A 22,828-nucleotide genomic window follows, 5' to 3' on the forward strand; every position below is an offset into this window, starting at 1 on the left:
ATACAAGAAACATTGAAACCAAAAACAATTCTTAAAACAGAAAAAAAGTTTAAAACATTATAAAATTACTGTAGTTACTAGGGTGCATTTGGGGACACACTTAATAGAGCACTTCTTCATAAGATTATTTGAGAAAATTGATGAAATAAACTCAAAAGAGCCTATATGTAACTATAAATGTTTATCCATAAGCTAATCAAAATAGATTATCAAAATAAACTTAAAAACCGATAGGTAAGTCATAAATTATTTTTCATTACCTAAACCAAACACCAGCGTAACTGTTTATGCTATAAGATAAACGCAAATAAGTTCTACCAAATGCACTAAGACTTGATAATAGCATATCATGGCATGAAATACATACTTTATTAGTTAGGCACCACATCCACCCAACCCTGAATTAGAACTATATAAAAGGACAGTTCCTTCATCATGTATCTGTGCCATTATTCCCTGATCGTCGTCCCAAATGAAAAATATACAAGGTGTAGTACAGTTTAACATGTAAGCTAAATGTTATACAATTCTATTGATGGATAGATCAAAATGAATCAGGATTTAAAGTAGACAGAAAAAGAAGAAAAACAAGGGATGGCCATCACAATGAATAGCGTTCTTCGAGAACTTACATGCTCATCAATGAATTCCAGTACAGGATACTCTCCAATCAATTGTGGCACAGAAGTGGGTCAACTAGGAGGATTCTCTGGCCTTTTGGTTAACTTCTCGGATGGTTCCATACCAACTCATCCTTGTCAATGAGAACTAAATATCTTAACCAATGTTCTAGTCAATATCTGCCATTGGCATTCTCCAATAATTCCATGAGTTGTAGTCCTCCTGCCATGTTAAGAAATTAAGAGTCAAATCAATTGGTTATGAAGGTCAAATTTTCCATTCTACTGGGGGTTTGGAGATGATTCGTCACCTGCTCGACCAAAGAAGTAGGTGGAAACATGTCATTGACGAGGGTATGTAATGATGTATATGACTTTGCACCAATTCGTTGACTAATAGCCACCTCACCCTGTTAGTTTTCACAGGCATTTAGTCAGTGCTTCGGAAGTAAGGAAAATGCTAATTATCATAAATATTATCAATCAAGGATGCACACCTTAGGGTTAATAATAAATATTTTTCCCTTTGGGATTCCGATCTTCCTGTAACTAAGTTCATCAGTGTCTCTATTACCAAATCCCGCATAGAATGGATTATAATCAGAAGGGAAAAGTCTTTTGATATCCTGCAAAATATTACTTTTAGAGCACGAATTATAATGTTGGTAAGAAGATGCCATCTTACAGCATTTTATGGTTTTGTATTCTGGCAGTTACCTCTAGACAAGCAATTTTGAACTCGTGAGGTGCTCTTCTTATCACTTCCATCCGTAAAGCGGTCAAACAAACAAAATAGCATGTCAGACGCATATCAAACATCCAGGGGGAAAAAGCGCAGGCGATAGGGAACATATAAACATACAGGTGATGCAGGGTTATAATATTTTTGTTATCTAATTAAGAATTAAGAACGAGCTTATTAAAACAGGTATCAACACAAATCAAGTATAAATAATTAAACCACATAAAATAATAAAAATGAATAGCAGGTTGTTAATAAACCAAAGAAACTACGGTAAGAATACGAACTATAACATCTGTCAATGGATAAGCACAAGAATATATGAATATATAAGCAGTCATGACTAAATATTAATGATGCAAGGTTTATGAACCTTAAACTACTCTGGCCTTAGTTAATTTTTCTAAACTTGTCTTTCACAACCATGACCGTGATATTTTTCAATCCCCCTCCCCCCAGAAAAACCCCACCCTGTTTTTTAGAATGAGGAAATAACTATAAACTAAATAATATCGGCAATGGTATATAAGTGTGCAAGTCTTCATAGACAGTCTTCGAACAAAAAGCACAAGGGTATCATTAGAAAGGGAAGTCATCATCATCTCATTGTTAATTGTAATATCCAACACAACCTTAATCTCATTTTTTAGAAGTGCCTCACCTTCTCGGTAAAGTGAAGGAAATAATCCATCAGGTGAAATAACAACAGGTCCATTTGGTAAGGTTTTTCCATCCTGCAAAGATTTAAATAAGAAACTTCTATTTAGCTAAAGTATCATAACAGTTATCATTCCACTGTCAAGATGCAGGGCTATATGGGGATACAAAAAACAAATATGCCAATAAAAAGAGAATAGCAAAGAAATTTGTATTGTCTCTGTCTCTGCCTCCCCCCCTCTCTCTCTCTCTCTCTCTCTCTCTCTCACAAAGACATGGATATGGGTAACAAAACAATAACTAACTAGCAAAAAAAAGTGATGCAGGGTGCACTTGGTACAGAGGCAAGGCCTCAGAAGGGATCAGCTACTCTTGATTTAGGCAAGGCTCCTTCAGAAAGGCAAATGCCTTCAGTGTGGCCTGAATCTGATTATACATTTCTGGTTCAGACAAGGTACTGGCTTTTAGCACCTCAATAAAATTCTCATGGTACTCAATTTTAAATGTCCAGAGAAATGTAGAAATCCCAAACACCCAGCAAGCTAACTAAATTTGTAAGAAAATGGGATGTTGCAAACTACTAAAAAAAGTTTTTCAGTTATGAACATTAATATTTAGAATTTATTTTACCAACTTATTATCCTGCTTTATCACTAAAGCTTTAACTGTTTCACATTAATATGAATGCTGTGTGTGCGTACTTAACCTAAACTACATAGAAAATTAATGTAAATTACCCAAATATTTTACTGTTCTCTACTTTTTCTAATACAAATGCCTTCCTGCGGTCAACATGTGCCTTTAAAGCACCTCCGCTGTAAAGGCGTTAAAATAAAACCCCATGGAACCTTAAGGCGACCTATGCCCTTGACTACCTTGAAACTATACTCATCAAGTAGCCAAAGATGCAGTTAAGAAGAGTAATTTCATATGGATATTAAATCAAGATAGATACTTCCTTCACAAGACCAGAAGGTGAATGAAAGTAGGTGCCAGATATCTCAGCCTTTTCAAAGCAAATCGCATAAATTGATTCCTTGATGCAGTTACTTCAGGAGCGTAGAATAATATTCTAATATTGGAAATAAGTTGTTATTGATCAAAGAAAACCATGCTGTTTCAATACCTGTTTGAGGTTAAGTAAGAAGTTCCTGGTTAGATATGCCTGGACAATTGCACGGGCACTCAGAAAGAGCAGCTGGTATCCATTTTCCTGACATAAAATCCAGATCTAGTATTAGACATTAATCTTATTGAGACAAGTATCTGCTAGGCTGTATTGACAGGCAGTAAAAGTTCTGCCGATAACCATTAAATTTATTTGCATTATCACTCTAGATGACACAAATTTAAGAAATATAGTCCTAAATTGAATTACTATATTAATAATACAGATTAAATGCAATGTGAAACAGAAATGGGGGGGGGGGGGGGAGAAAGCAGTAAACGTTGTAGTTCATTCTTGACCTATTCACATTTATGTGTGAATACATATTTATATTCTTGAAATTGGGCTGAGATTTTCCCAAATCTTTGTAAACTCTCCTTTGGCCATATGATGTGGGATTTCAACACCCTCAGGACTGAACATCTAGGGCCTGGAGATTACATGACTGGTTTTTTTTATTGCACTAAAAATCTGCAAGGCTGGTAGGTTGCACCAATGTTATCAGTATCATATGAATCATAAGATTCGAATTGCGATACTATGCATTTTTATAGCCTCCGCGACTCAAATCGCACACTGAATCACATGTATCATAACAGTATCGCATGAATCACTACTCTTGGATGAATCATACGCTTCTTGTCGTGCTCAGTCATGGGTCCCTGTTTCAGTCTTTTACATTTTTCTTTTTTTTCTTTTTTAAAACCTAAATAGAAGCAGCTGACTCTTCAATTCCTAAAGACCAAGTCAAAACATACTATAAACAATACCCTAATTTGGTCCCACCTCAACCTTTTCATGTGCACCACTTTCTTCCTTGCAAACAGGGAGTGTCTGCTCTATTTTTCTATCACCGCTTGGCTCCCCACCCTCTGTTCTTTAACACCGCTTGGTCTAACCTTTGTTATTCGCACCGATTGATAAACCTGGTCTCCCACTCATTTGCTGTTATCTCAGAATTTCACGTGCTCTATTCTATTACTATTGTTTACTATTGCTACTTTTATAATAGATCAGACAAAGAAAAAGTGGAAAAACCAAAGATATCACATTGTGAAAGTAATTTGCATTTAGTTGATGTGTTTTGGAGGGGTTGAAGGATGAACACTTGAACTTTGTGCATCCACCAACTATATTTCTTCTTATTTTGATTTATGGCTTGGATCTTTTATTATTTTGAAGTATATATTATGATATATCAGTTTATGATTCAATTTATGACTTAATTTTTTGTATCTGTATCTCACGATACGACTCACGATTCAAAAATTAGGGTCTTCCGATACACAATACAAATCTCAATTTGATAACCATGGATTGCACTAGGAAAGCCGTAAGGCTAGGTAAATTATACTAGGAAAGCTGTGGGGCCAGGTGGACATTTTCAACAGCAGTGGGTGGCCTATTATTGGCTCTAAGATATGGATACCATCTTGAATTTGTGCTGAACCTAACTCAACTCTAAAAGCTACATCACAAGGTGAGGATTTCCCAAGCCTTTATAAGCTCTACTTTGGCCATATCTCAAATCGGTGTGGGATCTCAACATATATAATATTTCTAAAACATACCCAACCCAAGAGAATGTGCTTTGAATGACTGCAAATGCAACAAGCACTTCTAGTCTACAGTTAAGTTCACCCTTAAAATAGAATACCCAAGAGGTCAATCGAAGTTACTAGGTAACTGAATTTTCTTTTCTTTGTCTCTAACAAAGGTCCATTATTAAATATCAGTTGTATAAACGGATAAACCCAAACCACTTATTTGAGAATCACACATACAACAGTTAAGAGACAGGAGTAGTAAAACAAGCAGCAACAAGAAAGTGGATATTTAATTATATATTCTTGTACAAGATACTTCTTAAAGAGATATCCTATTAAAGATCTGTTTCCATTTACCTCATCAATTTTTTTCCTCAACAATCCAACTCCGATTATAAAAGTTAGATCTGCATTATTAAAGCATTCATACCTTAATGCCAGAGAAAAGCCTCGCCACTCCAGATTGTGTCCAATCTTTGCCAACTAAGGGCATGAACTGGCCCAAAACATCAGACCTAAAGAAAAGGGAAAAGGAAGGTTTTTACAATGATTCTAAAACCATAACACAACCCAGCCTTCAAATCCTTCTATAGTTTTTTTAAGTGCAACTTTCATTTAGACATGTTTGTATCCATATCACAGAGAATTCAAGTCATGCTCAAAATCTTATGCATCTACAAATAACACACACAAAATTGGTATGGGAATATGCTTCTAAACAACCCATGCAGGGTTTTGCAATCATCTTGGATAACAACCCAAAAATATATATTCTTAAAGAATGAAGATTTATTCAAGGGGTCAGCAGGGCAATTTTATACAGATACAAACAAGCCAATGACAGATGCTTTGGTTTATCCCACTCATTCATTTACTGCACCATAAGAGTAAACAAAGCCTGACTCCAGGATGACAGACAACTACAAATTTGAAACTGTGTACATTCAAATCAGAGCCTGCACCCACTTCCCTATTGTCCTTTATATTGTAATATTCTCAATAGCATCAACAGTTACCAAAATTTGCATGATAGGTACATGAAGGGATTTTAATTGTTATCTAAAGTAAATGTACAATTAAAGGAAAAACCTAAGGACAGTAGAGAAGAATAACAATAGTAGTATCTATGTCAGAGCATTTTTAATCAAAATACCTGTTTAAAAGTTTTATAACAATCATGTAAGTTTTTTTTTTTTTTAAATGAACGCAAAAACTGTCAAATGTTTAAAATAGTAGCTTCTGAAAAAAAGGTCTGAAAGAAGTTATATCATGGAATCACTTTTATTTAATTTTAAACAAACAGATCCTTAGTAGCCTAAGAACCTTTAGTCGTAGCCTTACTTTGTAATAGTTCCATCAACATCTGAAATTACGATTCTTGCATTCCACTTCCATAAGTATATATGGGCATCAACCTGTAATGTAATTAAAATTTCTCTCATAAATAACAAAACTCAACGACTTTTTATTACTTAAACAGTCAATGAATGTCAAAACCTGCTGTGTTCCAAGAACCCTCGTACAGAAACTGAAGGTTACCAAATTTTGACCATCTTTAAGATTCAAGGATGCTATCTGTTCATTGGTTGGAACATTTGTCCTTATAAATTGCTTATGAGGAGATCCCGGGGTACTGGATGTCGGACTTGGCTCTATAAAAGATGCACACTCTGAATCAAGAAATACCTCCTCATTTGATGAGTTGCTATTAGTGTGCTCAACTGTCTTGACCCTTCGAAAAGGAATAGGCCAAAGTCTCCATCTGCGTCCAGACGAAGACGATCCAAGATCATCATCCCTAGACTTCAATGCATAATCCTGTTCCATAGGAATTGTGTCTTTGGGCTCAACAGGTAAATCTAAACCAAATGCAGCCAATCCAAGAACTATAGGAGCAGCCTTGTCCCATGTCAAGTACTTATCTTTAAACTTGATGACAAGATTTTGATTCTTAATTATTGATGGTGCAGAACTTGTGAAGTCCACTGCCGATATCCGATGTGCTTCAAACACTTCAGCAGCAGCAACTGAACCCATACCCACCTTAAGTTCATGACCGCAAAGTGAGATCTCAAATCCTGCAAATTATAAGATGAATGAAAGTAAATATATAATTATAATTACTAAATCAAGAGCAACAAAATTTTCAGCACATGTCTTACCTAAACCGGAATGGCTTTGATCACCTTTACTTGCAGTTTCAGTTTGAGGTTCCACTACCTCACGTGTGTTACTAGTATCTTCAAGTGCCGCGATTTGTTGACTCTCATCTACCCTGTCATTTGATACTGACTTGACAACTAGTTCATCATTGCATTCAGTATCAACAGTAACAGGAGGAGAGCCAGAAGCAGTTTCAAGTTCCAGTGATGCATTTTTCTCAACCTCTTGAAGTCCCAATTCTGAATTTGGAGATCTATGGCTTTCGGAAGAAGGGGAAACACTGGAGGGAGATAACTCAACAATGTTTTTAGGTTGTGCGTCGCTCTCTTGTTCATTTTCATCAACTACTGGACAACTTGCATTAGATTCCTCGGCTGAGTTTTGAACTTCCAACGATGAACCTGCATCTTGTGAATCAGCATTTCCAGCCTGCTGAGCAAATTCTTGTAGCTCCAAACAGCTTTTAAAAACATTCTCCCTCTTGATACCAGATGCAACCCCTTCTGAATCAGCTTTCACGTTAAGATCTTCTTGATATTTTATCTCCAAAGTTTGCTGTTCTTTACAAATATTTACCTCCTCTAGTTGACAAACTTCAAGTGGGGGTCTAGAATTATTATCGTCACCATTAGTGTCACAGTGTCTGGGTTGGACTTGGACATCAGCTGTTGGAGCATCCAACTTACTAAGATAATCAGCAGCCCAAGCATTTTCACCTGAAATAAACTCTCCATCGCCTTCACATATGTCTGTCTCTTCACCTGGTCCCAGATGAAATTGAGGATTTCTTAACTGCACATTCTCCTCATTCTGCTCTGATTCTGAGATAGGAGCCGTCAATATATGACCATCGACACTCACCAAGACCATCTCCGGGTTACCCTGTGAGTCCACAACATTTTCTCCCTCTAGACTCTCATAAGAATTAGACTCAAAATCATCAAACGAAGATCGATCGTCTTGGAACTCATAATATCTCCCATCAGACTCTGTCCTTTGAATTCGAGGCAGAACTGACGAATCACCTTCATCTTTCAACAGAAGCACTCCGGAGTCAGAGATGCTATGATCAAGTCTATGACCATTACTCAAATAACTAATATCATTCTTACTAGAATCCTGAATCGACTCTACCCCCTTTTCATCATCCACCTCCTTCACAAAATAAGCCTCCCCGGAATTATCAAGATACATATGGAAGTTGGCTTCGACGCCATTAACATTTATTCTAACAACTTTTTCAGCACCTTTGAGAACACCCTGAAACTTACCAAAGCGAACATACCATGGCGTGCTTCGAAATGTCCCATCCGGCTGCTGAACAACAATGACATCAACAGCCCCACCAAAAGGATGAAAAGGGGTAGCAACTGAGTACACACCTTGGGTTATCAAGCTTCCAACTTTGCCAACCACATTCATTTTTCTAAAAACCCCACCAAAATAAAGACCTCAAAATTTAATTTAAGCCTTACTTCCAATCAAAACAACCCCCCAACAACACTGCATGTCCAACATTACTAAGATTTATTAACAAAATATTAATAATTAAATTAACAAACAGAATAACAAATTTAAACGAACGAAAATAAATAAATAAAAAATAACAAAACCTTTGGAGCAATGACAATCCAAAGTTGAAAACGGAAAATCAATGGAGAAACAACAATAGACTTACAGATTCAAAAGGGTCAAAAAAATTGATGGCGAATTCGGTTTTTTCTTCGCTTTCTGTAAGCAATGAGGTTCTGGAAACCTTGTAATGCTTTGAATCCTCCACCTCCTTCTCCTCCTCCTCCGTGGAGGCTTCGAATTGTGGAGGATTTGGATATAATCAGAATCAAGAAGAGGAAAAAAACCCAATCTCTTTCACTCTCGAATTAAATAGTTATTCCCACGCTCTCATAATCTTCGTTAACTCCATCCAATTTTGCAACTACCAAAAAATAACAAACGAACACAGGGGCTTTCTGGTAATTTCAAGAGTTGTCGTGGGTCGGAACAGAAACGAGAACACCGACCACTTCATTAAAATAATCATAAAATTGTATCGGAATGACGTGAATGTCCTGTTCTATTCGAGTATTCCTATATTGTCCCAGTTTGTAAGGTTTATTCTCTTTCTCTCCTTTGGAATATTACTAATTTTTTTGGTACTACATAATATATTTTTGGTACATAAAATAATATTATTAAATAATAAATATGCACGCGTTGACCACGTGACGAAAAACAAAAGTAGACGAGAAAACAGATTGGAATGTGACGTGTGTGTGTTCTTATAAAATCCCACAAGAAATGATAAAATGGTGAAGATTTTGAAAGAAAATCATGTAGATATTGAAGTGATAATGACATTCAAGTGCTTTGTATGGTCTTAATATCTTTTTTCATTTATTTTAGTAGTTTGAATAGATTTTCTTAGGATTTAAAATAGATTTTCTTTTACTGTATCCTTAATTTGACCTAATTTTATATAGTTATTACATGGATTTTTTCCATCATTTAAGTTATTGTTTTTTTTTTAAGCACAAAGATATATATTAAATAGTAGATAGTGTTGATAAACAAGTAACAACTCTCTCAACATTAGTACAGTAACCTAGCAGCAAAAAGCTGAGAAATTTTTTACCACTCTAGCAAAAACCTCGAGAAAAACGAAGAAGCACGAAAAAATGCTTTACACCCAGCCAAAACCTAGCGTTTACCCCACTAAAGCCCCCATTGAAATCGAAATCGACGAAAAGCCACTCGATAGGACCCTAACCAAATGAGGAAACCAAAGACCCCACTAACAAAACCCCAACATAACGCTATAGGGCAGAGGCCCAAAACCTAAAACTAAAAAGCATAAAGAACAGTAACAGAAAAGACATCAACATCTTCAAACAGCAGTGCCAACAACACCACAACATCTCGTCCAAACCGTCGACGCACTAATAGAGATGTCCGAGAAAACAAAACCCCTCAAACACAGCCAAAGTTCCATCCAACGAGCCGACAGATCCAAACACCACTACTGCACGAAGAGGAAGGCCCATCCTTGTCGCTCCTAAACCTGCAAGGAGCAACCTATAGAAACCAAAAGAGGCGTCGAAAGCTCGAGAGGGAGACCGGGCACCACCATCACACACTGAAAACGAGCAGATCTGGCTTCTAGGAGAAACAAACCCCAAAATTCCTGATCTAATGACCACCTTATCGCAACCCACGCTGCCTACATCGGCCTTCTCAACTTTTGTTGCATCCCGGCTCCATCCTTAAAGGCCAGTCGCCACAAGACGAGGTGCCAGACCCTCTCGGAGACCACCTACACAGAGAAAACATGATGATCCGTAAGCCATCAAAGTCGCACCAAGCGAGAAAAGAGGAGAAATGTGTCACCGGATCTGGACTGAGGATGGAGGAGCATGGCCAAGATCTGAAAAAGGATAAAAGGAGCAAAAGGAGGAAGAAGGAGGGCAGCAAAGGAACTGGGGAGGGAGAAAGGGAAACGAAAGCGAAAGCGAAAGGGATGGTTGCCACCGCGAGGGCAGCGCGGCGGCCACCCGTTGGAACACAACCCTAAAACGCGAGAGAAAGAAGAGAGGTTTTAGAGAGAGAGAAGATATTAGAGCAAGTATCATATATATCTCTTGTGATGATATGTTTACAAAGAAGCTTGCTATTCATTTAAGTTATCGTTTCAGTATAGAACGGTTTTTAATTTTTATTTACCTATTATATAATTATTTATGAGTGGAACTACTCATGCACTTGCACGGTTTTATGTATCTAATAGCAAGTATCCCATGCAATGCACATGTATTTTAATTTTGCGAAAAAGTAAATTAACCCCCTGAAGTTTGAGTCACGTGTGACTTAAATTTTGATGTTTCAAAAGTGCATTTATGTCCTTTAAGTTTTTAAAGTGTGTAAAATAACTTTTTTAATGTTTATGTTAAATTTTAGCATAATTTATCACATAACATGCACATAATATTTTTCACCCTAAATTACCCTTATAAACTACTCATTCTCACGTGAAAAATGAGGGTAAATGGTCACTTTGGCCCTTGAAAGTGTTAGGCGCTGTCACATTCGTCCTTAAACTATACAAATCTATCGCACGGTCCCTGAAAGTGGCAGACGTCGGTCAAGTTAGTCCTTCTGTCAGTTTTGGTCAACTAACGGAGATGATGTGGCTATTAAATGCTGATGTGGTAAACATTAGGCAAATTAGTCACTGAATGTGGCAAACGTCTACAATTTAGTCCCTACTAAAAAATCATCAATTTTACAAAATTTGGGTGTGGGGATTCGAACCCAAAACCTAAAAGTGACAGAATAAGGAATTAGCTAGTTGAGCCACACAATCTCATATATATATATATATATTATATTTATGTAAATGTTAGATTCTAAATTGAAACTCCACCAATTTCACCTATCTGGCAAGAATTGAACATCTTGGTGCATTTCCTTGGTTGAGGCTCGCCTTCAGCATCAACTTTCATACAGTGCTTCCCATTTTTGATATCCAAATCCAGCAGATAGTTCTTCAGGTAAGAGCAGTCGTTCTCTGTCTGGCAAGAGCTAGAAAACATTCTCGAAATAACACAGGAACGACCATCCAACATGTCTCTGCACCAGGAAACAAGAAGCGCCAACAAAAGCACCACCTTCTATAAATCCAGCTCACAGCAAAATCAAGGGCTTTTTCAAACACAACTGAAGAAATTGAAATTCAATTCACAGGTCGTCCAAATTTTGTTCCTTTTCGTTTTGCACAAATCAAACAACACCCATCAAAGAATTTTGGCCAATGTGTAATCAATACCCAATATAAACGATTTCAAATCATAATCCATTCAACCATTTACCCATACAAATCCCCAAAATCAGATTTTTTGTTTCTATGCATGAACAAAGATGGGATTTGTTTAAAGGAGGGAAATGGCTCTGGGGTGATAACAAATAGATAGACCCCAAGCAGAAAAACGCAAACCTCAATTGAACAATTCAATGAGAAATGAATCCAATAATCCCATGCAGGGTTTTAGAAGGATGAAGATGAGGAGATGAAGAAAAATAATTTAATTTTATCAATTTTAATTTAGAATCTAACATTTACATAAATATAATTGAATTCACATTAATTATATATATATATATATATATTAGATTTTGTAGGTCAACCGGCTAATGCCTTGTATTGTGACTTTTAGGTTTTGGGTTCGAATCCCCCTATACCCATATTTTGTAAAATTGATGATTTTTATTAGGGACTAAATTGCAGACATTTGCCACATTCAGGGACTAATTTGCCTAAAGTTTGCCACATCAGCATTTAACAGCCACATCATCTCCGTTAGTTGACCAAAACTGACGGAAGGACTAACTTGACTGACGTCTGCCACTTTCAGGGACCGCGCGATATATTTTTAAAGTTTAGGGATGAATGTGACAGCGCCTGACACTTTCAAGGACCAAAGTGATCATTTATCCGAAAAATGGTTGCTTTTTTTTTCCTCCATAGTATATGATAATTCTTCAGTTTTTTCTGTGGATTCCAAAGTTATTTTCCACCATGGTATATGAAATAGAGTAAGCTTGACTTTCAATTTTCGTAGAAACAAGTTCATTAACTTTTAACTTTATTTTCTCGTACTTTCACATTCAAGTTAAGACATTGGATACATAAATGTTTTAGTTTTTGTCACCACAATTATATACACAGTCACATTTATAATTAGGATCGTTTCGAACGCACACTCCAACACCTCCAGGGTACAAAGCGCGGAGAGAAGTACCTTCCTAAAAAGTGCAATGATATGGATCCAACACTTTCAAACAATTTTTTGGTTCTGAACTGGTCCCTAATAGCAATTCCGCAAGTGTACGGATTGATCAAAGTAATACAAAAGATTGTCGAACCACAGGGATAGTTGTTTGTTGATTTGATCTTGGAGAATAATGTTTGGAATGGAAAAGAAAAAGAAAAATAGTTTAAAGTTTATTGTGATGAAAGCAATTGTAACAAAAACATAAACAAGAATCTTGTAAAACTTATGAGCAAACAGTACCCTGGGTCAAGTTTCACATAATTCAGTTATGTTACTCACAATCTAATTCATATATGAACTCTTAGAAACATTTATATGGTGATGTAGCCTTTACCTTCACTTGTTAATACCTTAATCAAGTAAATCATTCAATTTCAGTTGCTAAGCCTAATGCCTTAGTACCTAGTCAATTCAATTGAAGAATGAAGCTTGTATGTTCAGGCCAACACAATAAGTTCCCACCCTTATACCTAAGTGATAGCAAACAAATCAATCTAACTCCAAGTCCCTTAATCCTTACCAACTACCGTAGTGCAAGAAGAAAGTCAAACACTTGCATGCATTCAAGAGAGTATTGAAACAGAGAAAAGATACATAGAAAGGAAACTTTATTCATATAAGAAACTCAAAAGTTCATAACATAACTTAAACTAAGATCCACAATCCCCAATGTACAAAGGTAAACTAGCCAAGCATGGCTAGGGAATTCATAATGCAAATTAAAAGAACAAAAACCTGAAATAAGAGTGTCAAGAAGCCTCCCACAAGCTCCAAGAACTAAAACTCTAAGTTTTGTTCCCAAAATTACAAGATACCTAAAAGAAATAACAAAATTCCTATTTATAGAGTTTCCAGCGGTAATCCACGCATGTGTGTGGCCTCCTCCACGCACATGCGTGGGCAAAACGTTCAAAATCGCACAATTCGCAGCATAAGATTTTGCCTCCACGCATGTGCGTGGATCAGGCGGCGCACATGCGTGGGCATCAGGTTTTTCCAACAGGAGCTCCACGCATGTGCGTGGGATACATGGCGCACATGCGTGGCTCATCTGATTTTTCTTCAATTTTGTAACTCCTTCTTCATCTATCATCATGGCTCATTACTTGGCTTTCAATTATCATCATTTTCCATCAAAAACCTATCAAACCTGAAAAGAATCTCAAGAAACCATCAAAACAACAATGTAACTCATGGAAACATCTCATTAATCATGTTAACTCACCAATCCATCATTCAATTCAACAAATAAAACCCCCAATAGACCATCAAAACTCAAATTCTCACTAAATTCCAGCTCCAACCTGACCATAGGGATGAACCTTAAACTAAAACTAATAAAAGCTAATAAAAAGATCAACTAAATAAATTTAAAACACTTAAACTAATGCAGATGCAAATAAGAATTAAAAAGGGACTCAACTTGAATCAAAAACTCAATAAAGGACTCAAAAAGGAAAATAAATAAACAAGAAGGACTCGACAAAGATAGAATAAACCTCGGGTCATCAGTCCCTGCAGTGATTGAGAAAATGCAAAACAGGATTAGAAAACATAAAGGCAAATTTTCTAACATTGGATGTATTGGAGATGGCTAAGATTTCCTTCGTGTTAGTTTTGGTTCTCGGGCTTTTCTTTACAAGTATAATATTAACATTTTTTATATATTCACATAATCCATTTTTAACATACTTTCTCTTCTTATCTTTTCCTTATTTTTATCACATAACTCATTCTCTCTCGATTATTGTAACATCCCGATCTAACGACTGACCTCACAGTAACAATACGAGTCTTTTCAGTGCACTTTGTCCTCACTCACGCACTTCTGGGAAAACTTTCCAAGAGGTCACCCATCATAATATTGCTCCAAGGCAAGCACACTTAACCTTAGAGTTTTTATGAGTTGGGCTCCCGAAAAGAAGATGAATTTAGTTGTTATGAGTAGTACCAATCAAATATTTTATGCCCTCCTCAACTGTATAGTCTCATACCTATATAGTCTCGGAATACCTCTTGTTTGGGTGCAATATCGGCTCATTTATGTGCCCCTCCGCCTAGAAGCCTGCCAGGAGCGGCTCCTTGTCCGTGCCTCACTACACCGGCGATCATTCCCCGCCCTCGTTGGCCCCGGGTGTCACAGGCCCACCAGCTTCCGCTTGGTTCGTTCCCGAACCACACCGTACTGGGAGAGGTCGGCTCTGATACCATTTGTAACATCCCGATCTGACGACTGACTTCACAGTAACAACACGAGTCTTTTCAATGCGCTTTGTCCTCACTCACGCACTTCCTAGGAAAACTTCCCAGGAGGTCACCCATCATAATATTGCACCAAGGCAAGCACACACTTAACCTTGGAGTTTTTATGAGTTGGTGTAGGGGATTCAAGCACCTCAATTGCACTGAGTAGTAGAGCGAGAAATCATAGATAAAGCACACGGCATATTTGGTCACGCAGTTCGGAGAAATTGCCTACCTCTGCAGCTATAGAGTAGCTATAGCTCCTTTATATTACTTGTGGCATGAAGCATGTGGTACCAAGTACAACTTTTAGGGTTACATTGTTATCCTATTTATAGTGGATTCTATTGATCTCTATTTTACAATAAAATCCTAATAAATCCTATAACAATCCCTTAAAACCTTTTACAATCCACATTAAATCAAATCCTAATAAACTAAAGATTTTAGCCCAAAATATAATGAGCCAAATCTCAACAATCTCCACCTTGGCGAATTCTGAACTCCCCTATGAAGATCTGCTGCTTTAGTTTCCTGATTCTGATTTCTGGGATTGAACTCCACCTTGCTCAACACCCTGTTGCTTCACTCCTCCACCTTGGCATCCATCCACTACTGCTTCCCTGGCGTGGCCATCGCCTCTTGAAAGTAGACAGATCTCCACCTTGTTTCGTGTCTTTCAGATCCGTCGGTTTCTCCTCTCACAACGACTTCTGCAATCCTTGTTGACCTCCCTTCGCAGCGGAAGATATCAGCCGTCACTATGGTTACTAACCATCGGCTCCTCCGCAAAAGTTACCCGACCGTTACCATGGTTACTAACCATCGACCCCTCTGCGGAAGTTGTTCAGCCGTTACCATGGTCCCACGAACCATCGGCTCTGATACCACTTGTAGGGGATTCAAGCACCTCAATTGCACGGAGTAGTAGAGCGAGAAATCACAGATAAGGCACACATTATCTTTGGTCACGCAGTTCGGCCAAATTGCCTACCTCTGCGGCTATAGAGTAGCTATAGCTCTTTTGTATTACTTGTGGCATGAAGCATGTGGTACCAAGTACAACTTTTAGGGTTATATTGTTATCCTATTTATAGTGGATTCTATTGATCTCTATTTTACAATAAAATCCTAATAAATCCTATAACAATCCCTTAAAACCTTTTACAATCCACATTAAATCAAATCCTAATAAACTAAAGATTTTAGCCCAAAATATAATGAGCCAAATCTGAACAAGGAAATCACAGATAAAACACACAACATCTTTGGTCACGCAGTTCAGCCAAATTGCCTACCTCTGCGGCTATAGAGTAGCTATAGCTCCTTTGTATTACTGGTGGCATGAAGCATGTGGTACCAAGTACAACGTTTAGGGTTAAATTGTTATCCTATTTATAATGGATTCTATAGATCTCTATTTTACAATAAAATCCTAATAAATCCTAATAAACTAAAGATTTTAGCCAAAAATATAATGAGCCAAATCTCAACAGTTGGGCTCCCGAAAAGAAGATGCATCTAGTTGTTATGAGTAATACCAATCAAATATTTTATGTCCTCCTCAACTGTATAGTCTCATACCTATACAGTTTTGGAATACTTCTTGCTCGGGTGCGATATCAGCTCATTCCTGTGCCCCTCCGCCTAGAAGTCTACCAGGAGTCACTCCTTGTCCGTGCCTCACCACACCGGCGATCACTCCCCGCCCTCGTTAGCCCCGGGTGTCACAATTATTTATATATTTCTCTATATGGTGTTTTAAAAGTTTTCCATATAGCAATTCTTGAAAACTATTTTTTTAGTACTAGCTCCTATTTTTTTTCATTAATTTCAACTCTTTGGGTGTGCTTAAATTGATACGATGAATCTAGTTATTACATCAAACCATTAGAAAATGTTTGAATTAATTTGGATAATAGGATCATTTCATGTCAAATTCAATATAAACTACCAATAGTTCAAATACATTGGTCCATGATATTTCAACTCAACATTTGAAACTGATCAGATGATCAAACATAAGTTCTTCCGAACCTATATGTTTTATTTTTTGCTAATGATATTTATGTTTTTGTTTCACTTACTCATTTATTTTGATACCCTCACCCACTTCATGAATATTTGATAAATGTTTCTTTTATTACTTTCAAAATTTCTACATGTCATGGATTTAAACTACCGAGAAGTGTAGAGAGGTAGTTGTTGAATTTTTTTAATGATTTGGAAAGATAAATTACAATGAATATAATTTTAATAGTGTAAAACTATTTTACACTGACAAATAATCACAATATGCATGCCGGGGGGATAATAACTATTAGATAGAACATAAGAATGAATATGATAGTTAGATCTAGTTATAGACGGTAAAAATTAATACTTGAAGTCATAAGAATTTTAAAAAATGTCACAATGACTTTTTTAAGTGGTCATGTGACCATTACATTGTTTTAATGTTACTCATTCAAGATCAGATTTTACGATCATGATTTATTTTTATGTTATTATATAAAATCATCTTTATCATAAGCATTTCATATAGTATACTTGAAGTACGCGCTATCACTAATTTCAAAAACATTATTTATTTTTTAATGCTTTAACGTTTTGGGTCAATATGTGATATGCTATAATCAAAGAGCGGTAAAAATGTTGATAACATAATACTCAGATTATAATATAATACTCAGATTATATATAATAATCCAATTATATATAAATTTGTCCTATAATATAATACTCAGATTTTAATGTTGATATTTAATATGGTTGAGAATTCGAGAATGAGTTGGGGTCCTAAATTGGTTCAGAATAAGTGAGGTAAAGATTTTATAACAAATGTGGCTCATTTATTTTGTTTGTAAATACCAAATATAAAAAAAGCCCAGTAATACAATACAAAAAACAGCATAACAGGAACAAAAAGAAGAAAGAGAAATAAACGGAAACAGTGGCCACGCAGGGCCAAACGCACAGGAATAAATGCGGCTCATAAACTCTATGCTTTAACGTTTTGGGTTAATATGTGGTGTTCCAATTTTTGGTGTTGTTCGGTGTTAGCCTATTGGAGCGTTGTCTCATGCTTTCACCTTCCATGTCTCCCCAACAAATGTTATAAGAACCCATGGTTGGTATGACTATGATGACGGCTCCTAGTACTGAAAGTCTTCCTAACATGTGGTCAGGTCGTATGTCTTGTTGATGTGGTGAAGTGAACAAGGTACATGGGAGATAGCTTCCGCTGAGGGGGAGTATGGTAATGTGGTGGTGACTCAAACTTGAGAGGGAGAATGTTGAGAATTCAAGTATGAGTTAGAGTCCCACATATTGGTTAAGAAAAAGTGAGGTGGGGACATTATAAGAGATGCGGCCTATAAACTCAATGTCTTAAGGTTTTGGATAAACATGTGGCGTCAAATTCCCCTAGTGTCTTGTTTCCTTAGCCTATTACCCCTTTTTCTCCCCAACACATATGCAACGATAATTCAGGAAAATACGTTTTAACTTGTTGTTAATAAGAAATGGAAGACAGTTCATAAACTTTTAACTTTATTTTCTTGTGCTTTCACATTCAAGCTAAGACATTGGATACATAAATATTTTAGTTTTTGTCTCAACAATTATACACACAGTCACATTTATAATTAGGATCGGTTCCAACGCACGTTCCAACACCTCCAGGGTACGGAGCACAAAGAGCAGTACATTCCTGAAAAGTGCAATGATTTGGATCTAACATTTTCACACATTTTTTTGGTTGTGCACTTGTCCCTGTAATGGCTGAGAAAATGCAAAACAACATTAGAAAACACACGTTATCGTTGAAATGTTTTACATAATGAAAAAATTAGAAGGGTTTATAAGCCATTTTAGTTCATGTTTTGAATTAATAAAAAATAAGTCATATTGGTCAACTTCGGCTATATATATATATATGTGTGTGTGTGTTAGTTTAAATTGCTTTACTTTTTGATATTTTAACTAATTTTAATGAAACCATTTACACCAGGATCAAGATAATTCAATATGGGTCACTCAAGTAATATAAAAATACATAATTTCATATTATTTTCAACTTTTTATTCTTACCCGAACATTTTCTTATATTTTATTTGGAATAGTATTATATACCGATTTCTTCATTTTTAACGATTCACAAATATTAAAATTAATTTTAAATTATGTTATGTTTTAATAGTATTTGAATATTTCTACTTATAACAGGATTCATCGCATCAATTTAAGAACATCCAAAAAGTTGGAATGAGTAAAGAGTATCAAGGTCAAGTATTAAGAAATTTCATGTTCAAGAATTATATACGGAAAAAATTATTGTGCAACTCAATCCACCTCTATTCTCAAAGAGATAGTTATGAATGGAAAAGAGAGATAGTTTAAGAAGAGATAAAAGTAACATATATGATGTATGATATCACAAGAAAATAAAAGAAAGATAAAAAAGAAAGTTGGTACACACATATTAAAATTGTTAGTATACCTGTAAAGAGAAGGCTAAAAACAAAAATAGTCATGAAGGAAATCTTAGCCATCTTCAAGAGTTGCAGTGTCAATAAGATTTATCCTTATTTCTTTTGTCTATGTGGTCGTGGTTGAAACTAAAATCAAGAGTTTATATAAACCAAATAGTAGGCCCCACATGTCAAGATGAGTATTATTTTAGTTTCACATTTCAATAGCTATGTGGATTTATTTCAGTCAATATTATGTAATTATTAAAACAATAAAAACTTGTAAATATAGTCAATAATTATTTACATAAATAAATATATTAATTATTAAACAAAAAGGTTTATATACATATAATTTAAATATTAAAATTTAAACTAATTTCCATGAAAACAAATAATAAGTATAAATTTTTTTTATTATTTTAGTCAAAATTTATAAATATCTTAATTATTCTTAATACTATTGACTATATATTATTAAATAAAAACATAGTATTAGTTTATTAACACATGTGTCATGTCAGTATCGTTGGAATCATTTGGAACATTCAAAAGAGAGATGAGGAGTCGTGAAGATGTGGAGAATTATTAATAAGGAAAATTACTCTCTTTTTTTATTTCTTTTTTTGGTCAATATTCTTTTTTTTTCTTCTTTCGAACAAGTCTCATTCATTAAAGAAGTTAGGCTAAAGCCTAGAGAATTATTGTTGAAGATGCGGATTTCCGAACATATGATCTACACGGCCATGGCCCATAAAGTTTTTAAGAAAACATACCACTAGTTTTTTTATGGAAAGGTCGCCTTATATTTAATAAAAAGAATAATAAAACCCCTAATTTTATTATGTTGACAAACAATTTCCACCTCCATCTTACCTAATGAAGAAGAGAAAAAAGAGAAATGAGTGATATGGGTTGTTTGATTGTGTTCTTGTTTTTTTAAAATTGTTTTGTGAAATAACTTTTGAAAACTCTTTCTCAAAATAAAAGCAGCTGATAAAAACATGTTTGGTAATATTAACTTAAAAACAATTTTAAAAATGAAAAAACATAAAAACATGCTTGATAAATTTATTCTAAAATCATGTTTTGCAAATACAAAAACAATAACTCGTTTGATTGTGTTTTAACTTCTTTTTGTGATATTATTGAATCAAAGCTACCCCATTCCATGTTATGAAGTACATGTATGTCTGGGCATTACATCTCATACAAAGCTACCTCCGTTGTAAGTCGATACAGAAAATTATGGGACACAATCAAGTATTCTATTTCTATTCAGAACCCATTCTCCCACTCTTTCTCTGTCCCGTACATCCCTTTCTCATGATTTTGTTAGTCTATCTTCACTTCCTTCACCATATGCCATCATTTGGTCACCCCATCACTACAGCACTTTCGGCCTTTTCCTCGTCCACCTCCTTCACAAAATATGCCTCCCCGGAATTATCAAGATACATATGAAAGTTGGCTTCGACGCCATTGACATCTATTCAAACAACTTTTTCAGCACCTTTGAGAACACCCTGAAACTTACAAAGCGAACATACCACGACGTGCTCCGAAATGTCTCGTCCGGCTGCTGAACAACAGAGACATCCACAGCCCCATCAAAAGGATGAAAAGGGGTAGCAACTGAGTACACACCTTGGAAGATACATCTTCACTCCTGTCATGTGCCTGAAACAACCATTGTCAAAATACCAATCCTCCTTAGAAGACACTCTTAGAGAGGTGTGGGCAACAAGAGCTGTAACATTGTTCTTAGGTTTCCACTCTCTTCTTTTTGGATTAGCATAAGTGTACTTCTGAGTGTGTTTCCAATTCTGAGGAGCCCCTTAAAGTCCGTAACAATAAGGTCTTATATGTCCATGCTTACCACAATGATGACATCTAACTTGAGTGTGTCCAGCTTGAGCTTCTAACTTTCTGAACCGGAGGATAAGAATATGGAATCTGGTGATACACATGTTGGACATCATGCTGTGACATCCGGTTTGACATCTTGAACTCAGTCTTCTTCTCTGCAGGTATAAACTTGTGAATGACATTTTTGTTTTCTTCTGATGTAGTGTCATCAGCATAGCCTAAGCCTTTCATATCCTTTGCCACCTTTCCTGTTTCCAAGATCAGATCAAACAAATCAGTTTTTTTATTCAACATACGAACAGATTTTATCATACTTTCAATTTTTGATTTCAACACAGTGACTTCTTCTTGAAGGTTTCCATTTATGATCAACAAATTCTGTTTCTCAATCTTCAGATCCTTGACAGTCCCTTCCAATTTCTTTCCCTTTTGACAAGCATCCTTCCAGTTATTGAATAAGAGTTTATAGGTTTCAGCAAGTTCCTCCTCAGATATTTCACCATCACTTGACTCAGTTTCAGAGTTACATTTCATAGTAAGACCCATGACTTGAGGTTCATCTTCCTCTTCTGAACAATCATCTGACCAAGTAGCCACCATTCCTTTTCTTAGCTTCTTCATATAAGTTGCACATTCTACCTTAATATGACCATACCCCTCACATTCATGACATTGAACTCCTTTGCTTTTGTTATGTTTGTCTTCTTCCTTGTTTCTACGAGCATAACCAGAGTTCTTCACTATGTCAGACCGCTTGTCTGGCACATTTGGTCTAGGCCTTCTTTCAAACCTCCTCATAACTTTGTTGAATTTTCTTCCAAGCAAGTATTATTGCCTCAGACAGATTTTCATTAGAATACTTCTCACTTAGATCATCGTTTTTAGTATTTGACACAAAAGCTATGCTTTTATTCTTCTTATCTAATCTTTCATTAAGAGACATCTCAAAGGTTTGCAAAGAGCCAATGAGTTCATCAACCTTTATATTGCCAATATCCCGAGTTTCCTCAATAGCTGTAACATTCATATCAAATCTCTTAGGTAAGGACCTGAGAATCTTTCTAACAAGCTTTTCTTTAGACATTTGTTCTCCCAGAGCAAATGATGCATTTTCCATGTCTCGCACCCTCATATGAAATTTAGATAGAGTTTCATCCTCCTTCATCTTCATATTCTCAAATTGAGTAGTGAGAAGTTGAAGCCTTGACACTCTCACTCTTGTAGTTCCTTCATGAGCCACCCTAAGAATTTCCCAGGCATCCTTTGCCACAGTGTAGGTATTGATCAACCTGAACATGTTCTTGTCCACTCCATTAAAGATGACATTCATTGCTTTTGAGTTACCTAGTGCTTCATCATCTTCTTCCTTGGTCCATTCTTCCTCAGGCTTCAGTTTAGTGGTTGAAGTTCCTTCTTTGTCACTCTTCACAGGGTGCTTCCAGCCTTTGACAATAGATTTCCAGGTCTTGCTATCAATTGATCTCAAAAAATGCAATCATGCGTGCTTTCCAATAGTCATAG

General features: G+C 36.0%; 1 protein-coding gene across 1 annotated transcript; it reads right to left on the minus strand.

Moving 5' to 3' along the window:
* Positions 1-350: 350 nt before the first annotated feature.
* Positions 351-8,821, minus strand: LOC130717180 (phosphatidate phosphatase PAH1). The gene is made up of 11 exons (XM_057567318.1): positions 8,576-8,821; positions 6,897-8,400; positions 6,232-6,812; positions 6,076-6,149; positions 5,165-5,249; positions 3,146-3,232; positions 2,024-2,096; positions 1,338-1,381; positions 1,118-1,246; positions 932-1,030; positions 351-843 (listed from the first exon to the last, which is right to left on the minus strand). The coding sequence occupies exons 2-11, from the start codon at positions 8,317-8,319 to the stop codon at positions 790-792; spliced, it is 2,649 nt and encodes an 882-aa protein (XP_057423301.1). The 5' UTR covers positions 8,320-8,400; positions 8,576-8,821; the 3' UTR covers positions 351-789.
* Positions 8,822-22,828: the final 14,007 nt, after the last annotated feature.

This window comes from Lotus japonicus, chromosome 5 (assembly GCF_012489685.1).
Source record: "Lotus japonicus ecotype B-129 chromosome 5, LjGifu_v1.2".
Lineage (NCBI taxonomy): Eukaryota > Viridiplantae > Streptophyta > Magnoliopsida > Fabales > Fabaceae > Lotus > Lotus japonicus.